This window comes from Malaclemys terrapin, chromosome 7 (genome assembly GCF_027887155.1).
Source record: "Malaclemys terrapin pileata isolate rMalTer1 chromosome 7, rMalTer1.hap1, whole genome shotgun sequence".
Lineage (NCBI taxonomy): Eukaryota > Metazoa > Chordata > Testudines > Emydidae > Malaclemys > Malaclemys terrapin.
Window position 1 is genome coordinate 87,551,256 of NC_071511.1, and position 15,690 is coordinate 87,566,945.

The 15,690-nt window shown below is 44.1% G+C and overlaps 2 protein-coding genes across 6 annotated transcripts in view; both read right to left on the reverse strand.

Annotated features, from left to right (window-relative positions):
• Positions 1-5,937, reverse strand: part of SPOCK2 (SPARC (osteonectin), cwcv and kazal like domains proteoglycan 2) — a 48,813-nt gene extending 42,876 nt beyond the window's left edge. The window contains exon 1 of the mRNA XM_054033997.1: positions 4,945-5,937. Within this exon, the coding sequence (XP_053889972.1) occupies positions 4,945-5,124 (180 nt within the window). The 5' untranslated portion in view covers positions 5,125-5,937. The remainder of the gene's footprint in view (positions 1-4,944) is intronic.
• Positions 5,938-9,157: 3,220 nt separating this feature from the next.
• Positions 9,158-15,690, reverse strand: part of ASCC1 (activating signal cointegrator 1 complex subunit 1) — a 59,479-nt gene continuing 52,946 nt past the window's right edge. For all 5 annotated transcript variants that reach the window (XM_054035919.1, XM_054035915.1, XM_054035916.1 and 2 more), the window contains one exon: positions 9,158-10,274. In XM_054035919.1, the coding sequence (XP_053891894.1) occupies positions 10,158-10,274 (117 nt within the window). In that variant the 3' untranslated portion in view covers positions 9,158-10,157. The remainder of the gene's footprint in view (positions 10,275-15,690) is intronic.

A 15,690-nucleotide genomic window follows, 5' to 3' on the forward strand; every position in this document is an offset into this window, starting at 1 on the left:
CTTCATCTCAGTGCATCCAAGTCCTAATGCATCAAGGGCTGTGAAGCGACTCCAGACTTGCCCTTCTGATTTCCCTGAGGAGCCCAAAGATATCAAATTGAATTGGGCACCTCTTCCCACATGCTACTTTCTCTGCCAATATATAATAGATTACACTTCTGTCAACTAGATCCTGTAAATATATAAAACCTTACACAAGTTAACAAGTTATTGCAAGTGGGATTTACCACTATTCATATCAGGTCTCCACTGGTAAGTATTTAACAGGAAAACACCCCTTTCCTTTTATCCTCTCCCTTTATCTATTAAACTAATTGGTTTATTTACCAGGGAGTTACAACTCACCCCCAGCAGCTCACTTAGAGCTCTGATCCATACATATTCATGATCACATACAAGGCTGCAGCTTGAAAGGGATGCTCTATGCACTGCTCTGCTGGCTTTTCTCATGGGCACAGAGCAGTGCTTAATTTGTGCCAGGGCTTGCCAGGCTGAGCCCCGGCATCTCTGGGATTGTCAGTCCATAGCCCAGCACCTCTGGGCTTGCCACATCAGTTATGAAAGTTAAAAAACTGCTTGAACCCTGGCACCTCTTTCATTACCAATTAGGAGTCGGGCAGAGTCCTCTTTTTGGTAAGGAGAATTTCTGGATTAATTTAGGTGCTCATGTTTAAATGAAAGACTAACAGCACTTACAGATCCAAACACAGCAAGGGCAAACACTGTTCAAGCTTCCTTTGCACACCTCTGATCTGCAACAGCCTAGCTGTTGCAGTCCTGTATGTCTCCTGAATACAGCCTCACCACCGCAATGAGTTATGACTTCCTGTATTGTAGCTTTGTGATATAGACAAACATCCATAGGGTACAAGGATAATTTACCCCGCCTGCTTTTACTTGTAAACTCTCTGGGATTTGAATCAAGATATCAAGAGGGGAAGGCTAGTCCATTAACTCATAAATTATTCCACAAACATCCACACAAAGAGATAGTGCAATTTTCTTCTAAATCACTGTTATTTAATAGCTAATTCAGCCATCAGGGATCTTTTGCTACCTTTCACCTTTGGAGAACTTGGTTCAAATACAGATCAGGTCACAAGTAAAATGACTATGGTGGTCACTCTAGTCTTAAATGGACATTTCTCTGTCAAGCATTTCAGGATATCTGTGCCTCTCTGTTCAGGGGAGATCTGAGACTGGAAGGGAAGCAAGTATTGCAGATCAGAATGGAGGTGCATTGGCTGCACCATGTGAGGGAAGCCTTCACATACCCACAGCATGAACAGTTCTAATGTCTGCCCAAGGCTATTAGTTCCTCATTTTCTTAAGCATTAAATGCACCAAGAATATTAGCCTGTCAACATAAACCCACTAAAATGGGAGACCCAGTAAATCTATAAACCTTCAAGAGATACAGAGCAGTATTCATCAGCAGACAGAATCACAAATAATTAGCTGGTTACTTCTTCTACCCAGGAATTTTATCAATGTTCTGATCTGGTGATTATGCAAGTGAGGAGCCGATACCTTTATCAGACATAGCGTGTGAGAGGTGTGTGAGAGCTTCACCCACATAACCCCGCCAATGCACCAGAATCCTAATTTGCCAGGCCCCCAGTTATTCCAGTCCCAGGTCTTCACATAGCTCTGTCAAAGCACCCCAATCCTGACTTGTAACACCCTCCTCTTCTCTAGTCCTGAGCAGAAATGGACAAGTATCCCATACCATATATTGGTTTTAAACATGAACAACATCCACTGGCATTTAAAAGGAGATCCATCATGCTCATTTCAGTGATAACCTATACCTGATTTATTTCACTCTTACAGAGTACTACAAGCTGAATTCCTTAGGCAGTAAGCTATTCTCAAATCAGTAACTACTGCATGAGTATAATCATTAAGAGGCAGTAAAAACTCCAACTTATCTTGGCCAGTAGAAAAATAAAATGAAAGTCTGAGATTAAATACAGCTGCTTATTATTATTATTGACTACATTTAATTGTGAAGGTTACTAGATTAGCAGTGTCCTGAACTGAATGTGTTGAATTACTTGTAGGACAGGTTAGCAAGATTCAATTACATTAGCTGCAATGCTAGCATCCTCACACAAGCGTGACAAAAACCTCAACTGGGACCCATGGGACCATTTGTTTTTCTCCTTCCACAGCCAGAGGTAAAATCTGATAAACCAGGTATGACAGCTCTTTGAAGTGTTCTTCTGCCTTGCAGAGATGACCTGAGACCACCAAATTCATTACACTCAACAGTACATTTTGCAGTATAGGGCTTGAAGAACCATCAGAAAAAGTATTCAGATATTGAGTCAACTGCCTTCACTAAAAAAAATAATTTTACTAAACACATTTGTGGCTATTTATTTCTGGATCAAGTCATTACCAAAACCTCTATTAGCATTAGCCATGGGTTTAGCCCATTCCCCTCTGTTTCTGTCCACAAGGTCATAGAAATTAGAGCTGGAAAAGACCTGTTCAGTCTTCTAGTCTGCCCACAACCTTCCTGAGAAGACCATCAATGAAAGCAGGATTGTATCTAGTTGTTCAATTCTACTGATAGCAGATGTAGTTAATATGTTCAGCATATACGTAATTTAGTCTTATTTAATTGGACAATTGTCTTGCATTATATTTTGGGCCAACTGGACTTTCAGAGCCAATATTTTGTAATGATCCATAATGGTACCTAATGAGCAAATTCATAAGGGAAACCTTAACATATAGACTTGGCTCAGTCTTTATGTCAAACGTAATAGTCAATTTGACTGGTTACATTTATGAATCATATACTCTTATCATATGTATGAAACACTATAAATTACCATTCCTATTGGTTATTGAGAGCATATGTAGGTACACATACCCCAAAACTTCTAATATGTGTTATTTATTCAAAGGTTAAACTGCAAATGTGCATAATCCTTTGCAAATATGGTATGTCGAGGCTGAGTCAATAATCTGAAAGAAATGAGGAACTCCATCCTTTAGTGTCTCTGATACTAAATGTTTCAGGAGTGAGAAATGGCATTTGAGAGCAAAGAATAAGCTAAACAAGTGTCATGAGAACAAAAATCAACCCTTTTCTAACTTGTATTACTTAATCAAATTGCTTTTCCTCCTGATGTAATAGCCACTAAGTGAAACTATTGCTTCTCCCAGCCCCCACAGCTATAGATCTGCCATCCTTACAACCTCTGAGCTTTTTAAACACAGAAAAAGATGTCACATCTCTGTTGAAAAATACTCATGCATTTTTCCCGGTGATCTACAGGTGCTCCTAAACAGAGTGCTGCATAAACACAAGTGAAAGGAAGTCCCTCATTCTGCCTCCTCCTCCTAATTACTAAGCACTGGCAAGGGTATGTAGGGGGCTCCCTCTTTTGTGATCTCAGAAATGACTTTTAGAACAATTAATATTTACACTGCAATCTAGCTCAGACCTCAGAGAAGAAGCTATGATCCTTTCTTCTTAGTTAACCTTGATCAACGTTAGCAAAAAGATAAAATAAAATAGTTTATAAGGAAAACAAAGGAAGAAACACACCTTCCTTTGTGCTGACATATATTTATGAGCAGCAGCCAGGGTCCACACATCACCTAGCGCAGAATATGGAAAGCATCAGATGTATATTTAAACAAATCCCTAAAACTACAAGTTATTGAAGTCTAATGCATTTCCCTTCCAAGGTAACCCTGCCCCTATGCTGTCTCCTTTGGAAACTTCCTTATAAAACATTTTTGTGCCTGTGATCAGGTTTTCAGTTCCCTCTGCAGCCTCCACCCTGCACAGACAGAGAAATCTACACCTGTCCTCCTAAAAATAAAAAATGCATGCGGGGTAGTCCCCCAAGCTATTATTTCTCCTCCTACCCCAATCTATCACTTACCACGTTTTATAAACCTTTTATTTAAAGAAAAACAGCAGGAGAGAAAAAGTGATTTCCCATGTTTGGCTTTGTTTTGACACCTGGGTTTTGCTGCTTTCTTAGCACCATAATTATTTCCATTCGGCTCCCTCCTACTTTTCTCTCTCTTTCTGCTCTTGCTTTTTTAATTATTTTGTCTGTCATTTGCTGTCTGATCCCGCCATCCGGAAACCATTCCTGTGGATCCAATAGTATAATGAAAAGGAAGCAGCAGAATGTGGAGCCGCTAGGATCAAACAGCTCGGGTGTAATTATGTAGAGGCAGTAACTGAGCAGGGGGACACGTCAATAAAAACGCCACCGTTTTTCTGCAGTATTTTCAACCTCACACATTCACGCTTGCTCAGCTCATCTTAATGCACAGGTCTAGGCACCATGAAGGTGCTTATTAACACAGCCCAGCAGCACATCGGCGCCTCCTATAACCTTGCCAAGCGCACCTTTGCAAACTCATTAGAGCACTTGGGAACGGCTTTGTTTTCATCGAACGATGCAGCGAGTTGCCCTTGCTGCAAAGCTGCTCCGTGCTCTGTGCAACAAATGCCTCCCCTTCCCTCTAAATAACGGTCAACATTTGCAAAGGGAGTTACCACCTTCAGCCGAGCTCGCCCTACCCCCGTGCAATCTAATGCAATCAGGTGGTGCTGCTAGCTTGTGCACGCCCTTTTCTGGCTTCCATCTCCCCGATGCCTGCTGGTCTCTAGCTAATGCAAAATTAAACACGTTTTCAAATGAAATCATTTAATTTTTCCACAGGCATAGTACTTGCTCAGCTCCCTGGCTTTTCGAAGCCTGCCCAGTTGTATTTAAATCCCACCCCAAACAACAACCAGGGAAGCCCCATATATTTTACAGATCCATTTAGAGTAGAGATTGCAATGCTCCCATCGGCAGCTCTTTCGCACAGGTTCCCCCGCTGCACTCCTTTCTGGTTTTCAACGGCCTCCCCTCCCCTAGGGTGGACCTCATGCTATACGGTTTTAGGCTACAGACTCACGTCTCGGAAGCGGTTCCAGTGTTTGATCTTGCCGCTGTATTGAGAAATGGAAGACAGCCATTGCTCGTCCTCCATAAAATTGCCTGGATGGTCTCCGTCTTTACCCCCTTTGCTGTCCCCTTCCGCCAAGGCGACAGCCAACAGCAACAGTAGCACCAGACAACAGCCTGGGGCTCTCATCTCTGATCTTGGTCTTTTTTTCTCCACCTCTTGCAAAGCAATTATTTGTCTTCTTCCCTCTCTGGTCTCGCGATTTAGGGAGAGATGGATGGTGGATCCTCAGTGGAATGTGACCTGATTATGAGATGCCCTACTCTGAAACCCCGAGCTAGGAGCACAGATAGGATGACAGAGTCTGCGCCAAAAGAGGCTGGCTTAGTCACTGTAGCATCAGCATCACACTTGACATCATACCTGTTAAACAGGAACCCACCCAGAAACGACGGGATAGGATTTCAAAGTGAGTCTCGAGACCAGAGACAACGCGGTCACTAGCCCCGCTCGCAAGGGAGGAGGATGCAGGGCACAGGGCAGTGCGAGCCCCGCGAGCGGCTCACGACAAAGGCCCTGGGGAAGCACATCCAGCTCACGTGAACTGCAACCCAGGGCGCAGACGGGCTGCGGCTCCCGCTAGCCCAGCGAACCGTGTTCAGTGCCTGGCCCGTAACCCTAGGCTGGGTCCTGGGAAGAGCCGCGGGGTTGGGGGCGTGGTGCTGACAGCGCGCGGGCCCCTCCCCTCGCGCCGCGGCCTCAGACCCGCAGGAGCAGAGCCGGCCCGGCCGCAGCAAGCCGAGCTGATGCACGGATTTCCACGGCACCTCCCTCTCGGCCCGCCGTGGTGCCTGGATGCTGTAGGGAAAGGGCCTGAGGCTGCAAGAGGCGAGCCCGGCGCTTTGCCCCCGGGAGAACAACGAGGCTCGCCGCTTCCTGTGTAGGGAGCTGGCGGTCTTTGGAACGTGCAAAGTGGCTGCCGAACAGGAACGTGAAGAGCGAGGCTGGGCGCCCTCCATGGGGTGGGGCTTTCCAGGGGATTTGAAAGGGGATGAAGCTCTGGCGGGGAGGATTTGGGTTGTGCTGTTTCGAAAGAACACGGTCAAATTGGTTTTAAAAACTGATTATCCATATCAGTGATTTTCAACCCTTTTCAGGTGCAGACCCCTACAAATTTTACATAGAGGCGCTGTTCCCTTTAGAAATCTTAGAGGCCAGGGACCAGCACTGATCTATATCAATTCCCATTTCTGACAGAACACCCCCCTAAATAGTTCAGCCTACTTAGGCGCTGCTGGAGCCTAAGTAGGGCCCTGATCCTGCAATCAGCTCTATGCCAGCAGCCCCCTTCCCCCCTTCAGCTCAGAGCCCCATTGAAGTCAAGGGGATTTTGCAGAAGTTCACCCACCCAAACCTCATTGTAGAACTAGGGCCTGATGGACTGTGCAAAGTGCTGTCGAATGCACAAATAAATCAATGGATAAAAGAGAAAAAATGTTTCCAGGTGTTATTTGTCACAATAGTAGCTACAATATGTTCAGACAAATGTGATTTTCAAGATGCCACCACCCCTTTAAAGGGTTACACTCTTGGAATGGTTGCTGGGAATTAAAAAAATGTCCCATATGAGAGAGGCATAATAGATGTTTACATCAATTGTAAAGCAAATAGGAGCCAAAAATTCTGGAGGCACAAAACATGTTGATCTCACAGGACCAGATTCAGATTTCAAACAAATTCTTGGCTTTCAGTCCTAGAAATTAACAATACTAAAGACAATCTGCAGAAGAGGAAACAGACTAACATTCTTTTAACTCTCCATTGAATGTAAACTGAAACAGAACTAAAGGATCTATATAAATACAGCCATTAATGCCCCTTCTACAGTTGTGGTCACTCACTTGATACAGTATTTGAGCACAAAGGGACATATCCTGCCACCCTTGCTCATGGGAAGTAGTACCTTACTATGTGCTAGTCCCACTGATTTCAATGGGATTACTCATGGAGCAAGATTTACTCTCAGCATTAGTCAGGGTGGAAGAATCTGGCCCAACCTAATCAAAATCCAGCTATATTAACTACTTCTGGGGGAATTCTGCACCACTGCGCATGCGCAGAATTCATGTCCCCCACAGATTTCTTTGCTTCCCCACAGAAAAATAACTTTGACAGAGAAGCAAAGGGAAGCTGCAAGAGCAGTCATACACCACTTCTTAGCAGCACAAGTACATCATTTCAGGCACCCGGAGGAGAGAGAAATCACTGCAGGGCTGGTGACACCCCAGCCAGTGGCTTCTACCCTGAGCCAAGATCAGCTGCTAGTCCTGTCTGGGCTGGAGGCAGGAGAGAACAGGATTTCCTCTTCCCCTGCAAGGAGTGGTTGGGGCTGTGTCAGACCCATCCCCCAAAACCTCCCCCAGCTGCAGGAAGCTGAGCATCCTCCCCTGCTTCCTGCCCGCATCACTCCTGAACTGCGGGGGGTGGGGTCCCTGTAGAGGGAGCTGCTCCCCCATCTGCCCAATCCCCATGCATCCAGACTTCCCATACCCAGACACCCCCACCAAGCCTTACCCAGTACACACAGAATCCCCCAGCCCTCCATACTGAAACCCACCCCACTGAACCTCAACTCCTGCATCTGGAGTCACCTGCACCCAGACCACCCCCAGAGATCCCTGCACTCAAACCTCCACCCTGATGAGTCCCCCCACCCCTGAACCATCCTGAACCCTCACATCCAAACCCCCACCCCACTGACCCCCAACAAGCTGCACCCAGACCCCCACCCCAGCAAGTCCCCCTCCCTGAGCATCCAGACCCCTCTGCTGGGACCCTCACACCCAGACCCCTCCACTGAGCCCCAACCATTCACCTGGAAGCCCCCCCCCCAGAGTCCCATTGCCACTGAACCTGGAATTCCCCCCAACAAGCCTCTGTGCATTCAGATCTCCCCACACCAAAACCCCCCACTGAGCTGCCTGCACCCCAATTGTCCCACACAGAATCCTCTCACCCCACACCTGGATCCCCCCGACAATGAGCCCCTCCACACTTGGATCCTGCCTGCCCCACACCTGGTGTGCCTGGCACAAAGGTAGGGGGACCTAGGATATTTCTGGGGCAGACCCAGGCCTTGTGCTGTCAGAGTTGGGTGCAGCCTCACCACTGAATCCGTGTCTGAGGAGCGGGGAGGCTGCAGGGTTTTCTCTCACCTTCGTGCAGCCAGGGGCCTGTGCTCCCCACTGCCATGCTGGAGCCTCTGCATTTATTTATTCACAAATAAAACTTGCAGAATTTTAAAATATTGTGCCCAGAATTTAATTTTTTGGCACAGAATGCCCTCAGGAGTAATTAATGATGAGCTCAATGAGGAAAAACAGCAAGAAAAAAATCAATATTAAACAAAGGGCAAAACTAGTTGGAAAGGAAATTTTATAGCGAAGCTTCTAAGAGGGAATTGCTTATGAAGAGGAATAAAAATAGTACTCTGTGTCCTTTAGAGCTTGAATATTTGGTCTGAAGTATATTGCTAAGTGCATAAACAGCTTCTTGGTTACAGATGTTAAAAATAAAACATGCTAAGAAGCTTTTATATGTATATCTTTCTATCGCAAAAAGAAAATCTAGTCTGTACTTTTGGGTGGAAGACTAACAGCCTGATCCTGAGATATGCTTCTTGAGAGATGCTGAAAGCTGAAACCAACAGGAATTGAGAGCTCTCAGCATCTCACAGGATTAGGTCCCAAGTGTGTGTACACATGCTTTACTAGGTAAGCAGCATTAAGGGTGGTTTTAGAAGAGGCTCTTCCCACCGGAGGACAAGTGTGCAATGGCAGCATGGGAAGAGAGCTGGAGAAAAAAATATTAAAATAGAGTACAGGATAGCTTCAGACTAACGAGTGAATATTAAAACTGATTTTCTGAACAAAAGGAATGTTTTCAATACAAAATGAAGAAACCAGAATCATCCATTTTTAAACTTTCCTAGTGAAAGAAAAAAAAAAAAAAGACACTGTTGCCACTATTACTGAATTTGGAAAGATGATCCCCAGATAACATGAAATAAAATCTTTACAACAGATCAGCACTGTTTAAGCCAACTGTCTTAAGATGCTGTCTCAAAGTATCACCAACTGTAATAACAATTTTGCTCCTTTATCAGAAAACCATTTACAATAAACAGATTTTTGACAGCTTGAGGAATGATTGCTTAAAACAGTTCTCACTGCACTTATTGCAAATAGTTTATTAATACAAGTGCAAAAAGTTTACAAAAATAATTTGATAGCTTTATTAATGCAACAGGAGTTAAACACTTTTTTTTAAAGGAATTAATTTATTTGGTTATTTTAACATCACTAATGTTACAGAAACACTGTCAAACTGTTTGGGCCCCAAGTAATGACTTGCCTTAACATTGTTATATTACAGTCTGGGGAGCTCTTCTGGATTTTAAACATTTATTTTGAGAGTTTACAGTTGCTCATTTAAAAACAAAATTATCAAGATCTGGTGTGACACACAGAAAGCTGGGTGTGTGCACACTGCTGGTCTACAACAAGCAGTTTAATGACAAATGTAAACAGGCACATGCAACATTCCTGTTCATATAAGGCCTGATCCAAAGTCCACCGATTTCAATGGGAGTCTTTCCACTGACTTCATTGGGCTTTGAAATAGCGAAGTAAACAAAATGAAGACATGTCTTCTGCTCCATTACAAACAAGGCTAAGAAGGAAGGCTGGGAGAGACAAATATTTGCCAGAAGGAAAGAAACTGTAGAGAAATAAATGTTATTTTTGTAAACTTGTAAGATGGCATCAAACATCTGATAAAAACGAGAAAAACTGCATATAAAAGGTTAGCTGACAATGACCCTTTATCCTAAAGATGCCAGCTAGCTTCCAAGTGGAAGAAACCAGTAAACTAGAAGTGTTAAGGGAAATGAAAAAGCAGTATGAGGTGGAGGTAGGAGGAGACCAGAGCTTTTTGAGAGGATAGGGAGATGGGATATTTGTAGGAAAGACTGCAGGAGAGTTCCACCAAAAAGGTGCAACGTCGCAGATCGTGCATGATTCCTTGAAGAAATAACATGACATCCCAGTCTTTGTAGAATCCTTAGAAGAGATCTCTCTTCATGTTTGAGGCCCCAAAATTAATGTAATCCCTTTACAATTCTGGGTGCACAGCAGATCTGTTGGAGCACCTCAGTTGTTATTTCAGGAAAAAGTGAGCTGCCCAGATGTAGCGTAGTAACCAGAGCGGTCTGTGGAGAATCTCTGAGAAAGATGGACTGAATTCAGCTGCAGTTCTCCAAAGTAGAAGTTCTCAAAGTTCTGAAAGAGAGGAGTTAGAACCCATGAGGAATGTCCAAACAAAACAAATTGAGGCATATTTGCAGACCTGCCTGTAAAAATCAACCTTGGAAAGTCTCTTCTGATATTTAGTTCTATTTCTGTATTCATTTTGTATTTAGAATGATTCTTCAGAAGAGTTCTGGTTTTTTTTAATAGAAAGTGAGATTAGCCTTTGTCGAGGATGCCAGCTGAAGTGTAGGAAACTGAATTCCTGTAGTACATACAGCACAGTTGCAATGCCAGCATTCACCACCCGATCTCATCCACTTGTCTCAGCCATGAACTAGACGCAGTGGTTCTCAAACTTTTGTACTGGTGACCCCATTCACATAGCAAGCTTCTGAGTGCGACCCCCCCAAAAAAAAATATATAAAAAAGTGTTTTTAATTTAAACGCCATTATAAATGCTGGAAGCAAAGCGGGGTTTGGGGTGGAGGCTGACAGCTCGCACCCCCCCCCCATGTAATAACCTCACAACCCCCTGAGAGTTCCCGACCCCCAGTTTGAGAACCTCTGAACTGGAGGGACCACACCACTACATATGAGAAATTAATTCAGTCCCCAGGCCTATTCCAATCCTTAGTGGAGATCACCAACAAAAGGGGCCAGTCTGGGCTAACTACAATTGGTTTTGCAATGTCCATAGGAGACTGGATTGAGAACAGATCATTCACGAGTCAAACACTGGCAATGTTTGTGGCCAGTTTGGTCCAAATTCAGATTTGTACACAAGGTGAAAGGCTCTTTATCCTAACATTAAACCCCAAACCACTGAGTCCCTCTTTATTCAAAGACTTTCAAGAACAAAACACAGTTCATCAGGGAGCCACTCCAGTAGTTAACGCCATTTATGAGCCACACACAAAAGTGACATCAGAATTCATGATAGGAAAGTTCAATACTGCTTGGAAATGCATCATGTTGAAGTATAAAGTGCTTTTCCCATTCCATTAAGATGCAGGAAATTACTCTACCTTAAAATACCAGTGATGCCTTCCAATAAAAATACTACTTTCAAACTCAGTTTAATGTTCCAATGCTGAGGGTCATCAAGGGCCTGAATGGTATGGTCTCCCTACCACAGGGGAACTTACAAACCCTCGTTCAGTCTGTCCCCTATGAATTTTATATCTGTCCCTGTAAACACTGGCTCAAGACAGTCACACACAGCTCTTCCTGCCATTATGGAACATGCAAACATTAATGGCTAGGAAACACTCAGTTCATTAAAGCCTGCCCTTCTAGGGCCAATGATGCATTGATTTTTCCATATGTCATCATCTTAAACCCAAGATCTAGTGCCTCTACATGAGGATGCACTTTCCTCTTTTCAAAATGCATGCAGGTCTCCCCAGCACTGATTTATATGATTTACCTCTATTGCTGGCTTTGACAAACTGGTTCGACATTGCAAATATCCCTTTCTGTAAAAAACCCCACTGTACTGGAAATGCTCATGGGACAATTCTTGATTTTATTTTAAAGTAAATTCAGCTCTGGTGAAAGCTGCTTGATTAATAGCTTTGGAGATGGAAATTCCCTATTTATCCACAGGAGAACTAATGAAAGCCTCCCCTCCTCACCCCCCAATGCTGCACCAGCAGAGTGCTCCAGTTGTGGCCTGGATGCACCAACTCCAGCAGTAGGAGGTAGTTGAGACATCATGACTAATACAACCCTCTGCACCTCTGTATGAAACTACCAGTTGTCCACTAGGAACTGGGCTAAGAATAGCAATTTATTCATAGTCACCAAACTATTACATAGTAACTTTTTGCTTACTCTCACTACCAGCATAGGATAGATTCAGACCAATGACCAACATGACAAAGGCTGTGTCCCCCATTACCAATCAGCCAGTTCATGGTGATCTTCATAACATCTACCCATGACCTATTTTTTAAATTAGTAACTACTAAAACATTTTATCTCCATTTATTAATTCTGTTCTCTTCTTTTAGAATCTAGTATACACCTAACTAGATCCCACTGTCAACTCACTTCTAACAGGCCTTTAGTGGTGGAATTACCAAATTCATCATTCATAATCCTATTAAGCTAGAGAAACTGGCTGCAAGTCACCAAAAGGTAATTACAAGAATGCACTTGGCATTGACAGAAGCCAGCTGCCCTGTTAATGGGGATCTCTCAGATTTATCTCCTGGCAGGAGGCTCTCCCACAGTAGTGGTCACTGCATTCTTGTAAACATGAGGAAGGAAGGGGGCAGATTTTGCTTCTAAGGGTACGTCTTCACTTACCGGAGCGACATAAGTTATACCGGCAATCGATGTTCTGGGATCGATTTATCGCGTCTGGTTAAGACGCGATAAATCGATCCCAGAAGTGCTCGCCGTCGATGCTGGTACTCCAGCTCGCCGAGAGGAGTACGCGGCATCGACGGGGGAGCCTTCCTGCCGCGTCTGGACCTGCGGTAAGTTGGGACTAAGGTACTTCGAATTCAGCTACGTTATTAACGTAGCTGAATTTGCGTACCTTAGTCCGAAGTGGGGGCTTAGTGGGGACCAGGCCTAAGGCAGAAATTTAAGTCACTATAAGGAGATGGACTTTACAATTGTCACCCACTTTTTCATACCTAGGTACTCTTTTATTCTAATGAGTTCTGCCCTCCCCTCACTGCCCAATCCATTTGCATGGAAGAGAGCTGCTTTTCCAAGCAGTGCGTTAGTCAAGTCTCCTCCTTTATCTAGGAGGTTCACTCCTGCGATGCTTCTAGCCCCCTGAGACACTGGAATGAGAGGTCACTCCCAAACCCCAATCTCCCAAGTGCTCTTCCTGTCTAGATCCTTGGGCAAGCTCAATTTCAGCTCTTTCACCTATTTATCTACCTCCATGGAGGAATCTGCTGAAGTCTATTACTTGAGTTCAGGAGAAACGCTTTTCCTGTTCAGAATTTTTGTCATCTCCTCCTCTTGTGCTGTGCGGAGTTTTGAGGATTGGATGGATACAGCTCAGCTAGCAGGAATTTAACTGAAATGCAGCTATATCTCTAACAGAGCACACACCATTTAAAATGAGATATTTTAATAACGTATCTAAATAGTAGGAGGCATGAAAGATGAGAAATGAATGAGAAAGCCCAAACCCCTTTCTATACAATTATAAAGATTAAGTATGTTCCCGGAAGCTTCTGAAGTTCACATTAGTGCACAGAGGACCACAGTGTCTCATTGACAAGCATTAGTGAAGGTAAAATGATTTCCTCTCTCTCTTTTTTTTTTTTTTTGCTTTGATTGCGCTGAAGATCTGAAGAATAATTTTCCTTACGTCTCCAGACCAGGCTTAGGCCTGGTCTACACTAGGAGGTTATGTCAAATTTAGCAGCGTTAAATCGAATTAACCCTGAACCCGCCCACACAACGAAGCTATTTAGTTCGACATAGAGGTCTCTTAAATTCGATTTCTGTCCTCCTCCCCAACGAGGAGAGTAGCGCTAAATTCGACATGGCCATGTCAAATTAGGGTAGGTGTGGATGGAAATCGACGCTAATAGCTCCAGGAGCTAATCCCCAGTGCACCACTCTGTTGACGCTCTGGACAGCAGTCCGAGCTTGGATGTTCTGACCAGCCACACAGGAAAAGCCTGGGAAAATTTGAACTCCTTTTCCTGTCTGGGCAGTTTGAATCTCATTTCCTATCTGGCCATCATGGTGAGCTCAGCAGCACTGGCAACGATGCAGAATTCTCCAGCAGAGGTGACCATGCAATCTCAGAATAGAAAGAGGGCCCCAGCACGGACTGATCGGGAAGTCTTGGATCTGATCGCTGTGTGGGACGATGAGTCCGTGCTTTCGGAGCTGCGATCGAAAAGACGGAATGCAAAGATCTATGAGAAGATCTCAAAAGCCATGACAGAGAGAGGGTACAGCTGGGATGCAACGCAGTGCCGCGTGAAAAATCAAGGAGCTGAGACAAGCGTACCAGAAGACCAAAGAGTCAAACGGACACTCCGGATCCCAGCCCAGTGTCAATTGGCCTGAAATCTACCAACCATAAGAAAACTTTAAAACTCTCATCTCTGTCAAGATGTTCATACAGTTTGTTCCCCGCCCACTCCCGCACTGGACCTTATAACCCTTTCCCTTGGAAAAAAAGAAAACACTGCTTCCTCAACAAAAATGATCACCCCATCAATGCTTACACCATAGAGATTGCTGTAAAGTTCTTGTGAATCCGGACACGTTGGCATTTTAAATTATTTTAAAGAGAAAACCAAAGCATTTCTTTTTGTGGGGAAAATATTACTCAGAATTCCATGAACTTTGCAAATAAATAATAAATTACATGTTGGGGTGGTCCAGTCCCAACAGCAACTCACTGAAATCAAATCCATATACAAAACAGTTTATAATAGCAATCCTTTCAAAATAATTACTTCTGCAATCTTTCCATATAGCAGTTTGGTTTTGTTTATAAGTGATGTCTCAAAATAATAAGTGGCAGCATTAATTAAAAAAAATCTCTTGAATAGCGTCAGTCATTTTGTCAGTAAGATCAGAGGCTTTCCATTCATACGATGCAAGAAGTGAAGAGCTTCTACTCCCTTGGCTTTTTTTAAAGAAGAGACAGAGGTGTGTGATGTGTGTGTGTTTTACCCAGGAATAAAACTGCTGAAACTCTTGAGTTTTAGGACATGTCTACACTAGAGACCTTTCAGCGACACAGCTGCACCACCATACAATCTCCTGTGTAGCTGCTTTATGCTGGCAGGAGAGAGCTCTCCCATCGACATAATTAAACCACCCCCAACGAGCGATGGTAGCTCTGTCGGCAGGAGAGTGTCTCCCGCCGACACAGCGCAGTCCACAACGGCGCTTCTGTCGGTGAAACTTGTGTTGCTCGAGGGGGTGTTTTTTCACACCCCGGAGCGACATAAGTTATACCGACAAAAGTGCAAGGTGGACAGCATTAGTAATAAAGCTGTACATTCTCGAAGTAAACATGCTACAAGGACAACCATAGCCATTTTTCCTGCCTTTATTTCAAGACTTCTACACTTTTACTGACACTTCCTCACTCCCTTAGGGTCCCAATGACAGAAGCAATCAGAGTCCACAAATACCGATCCTGGGTAGCATTGCCACCTATCTAGGTTTTCCCAGCATCATCCCTTTTTCGAAGTAGCTGTTCTGGGAAATCTGAAGGGGCGTTGCCCGCTGTCCAGTTTTATGGGCTCAGGATCATCCCTGGTGTCCTGTACCACAGAGGTGTCAATGGTATGGATAAAAACAAGAGTGTAACTGGAAGGCCCTGAATATTTTATATCTTTGTTCAATCAGGAAATCCCAAATCCTCAAATACAATTAGGAAAGGGGCCTTTCAGCTCCTAGAGTGGGATCATCCTCCAAAGTCTCAAAAACATCAAAATGGGGTTTC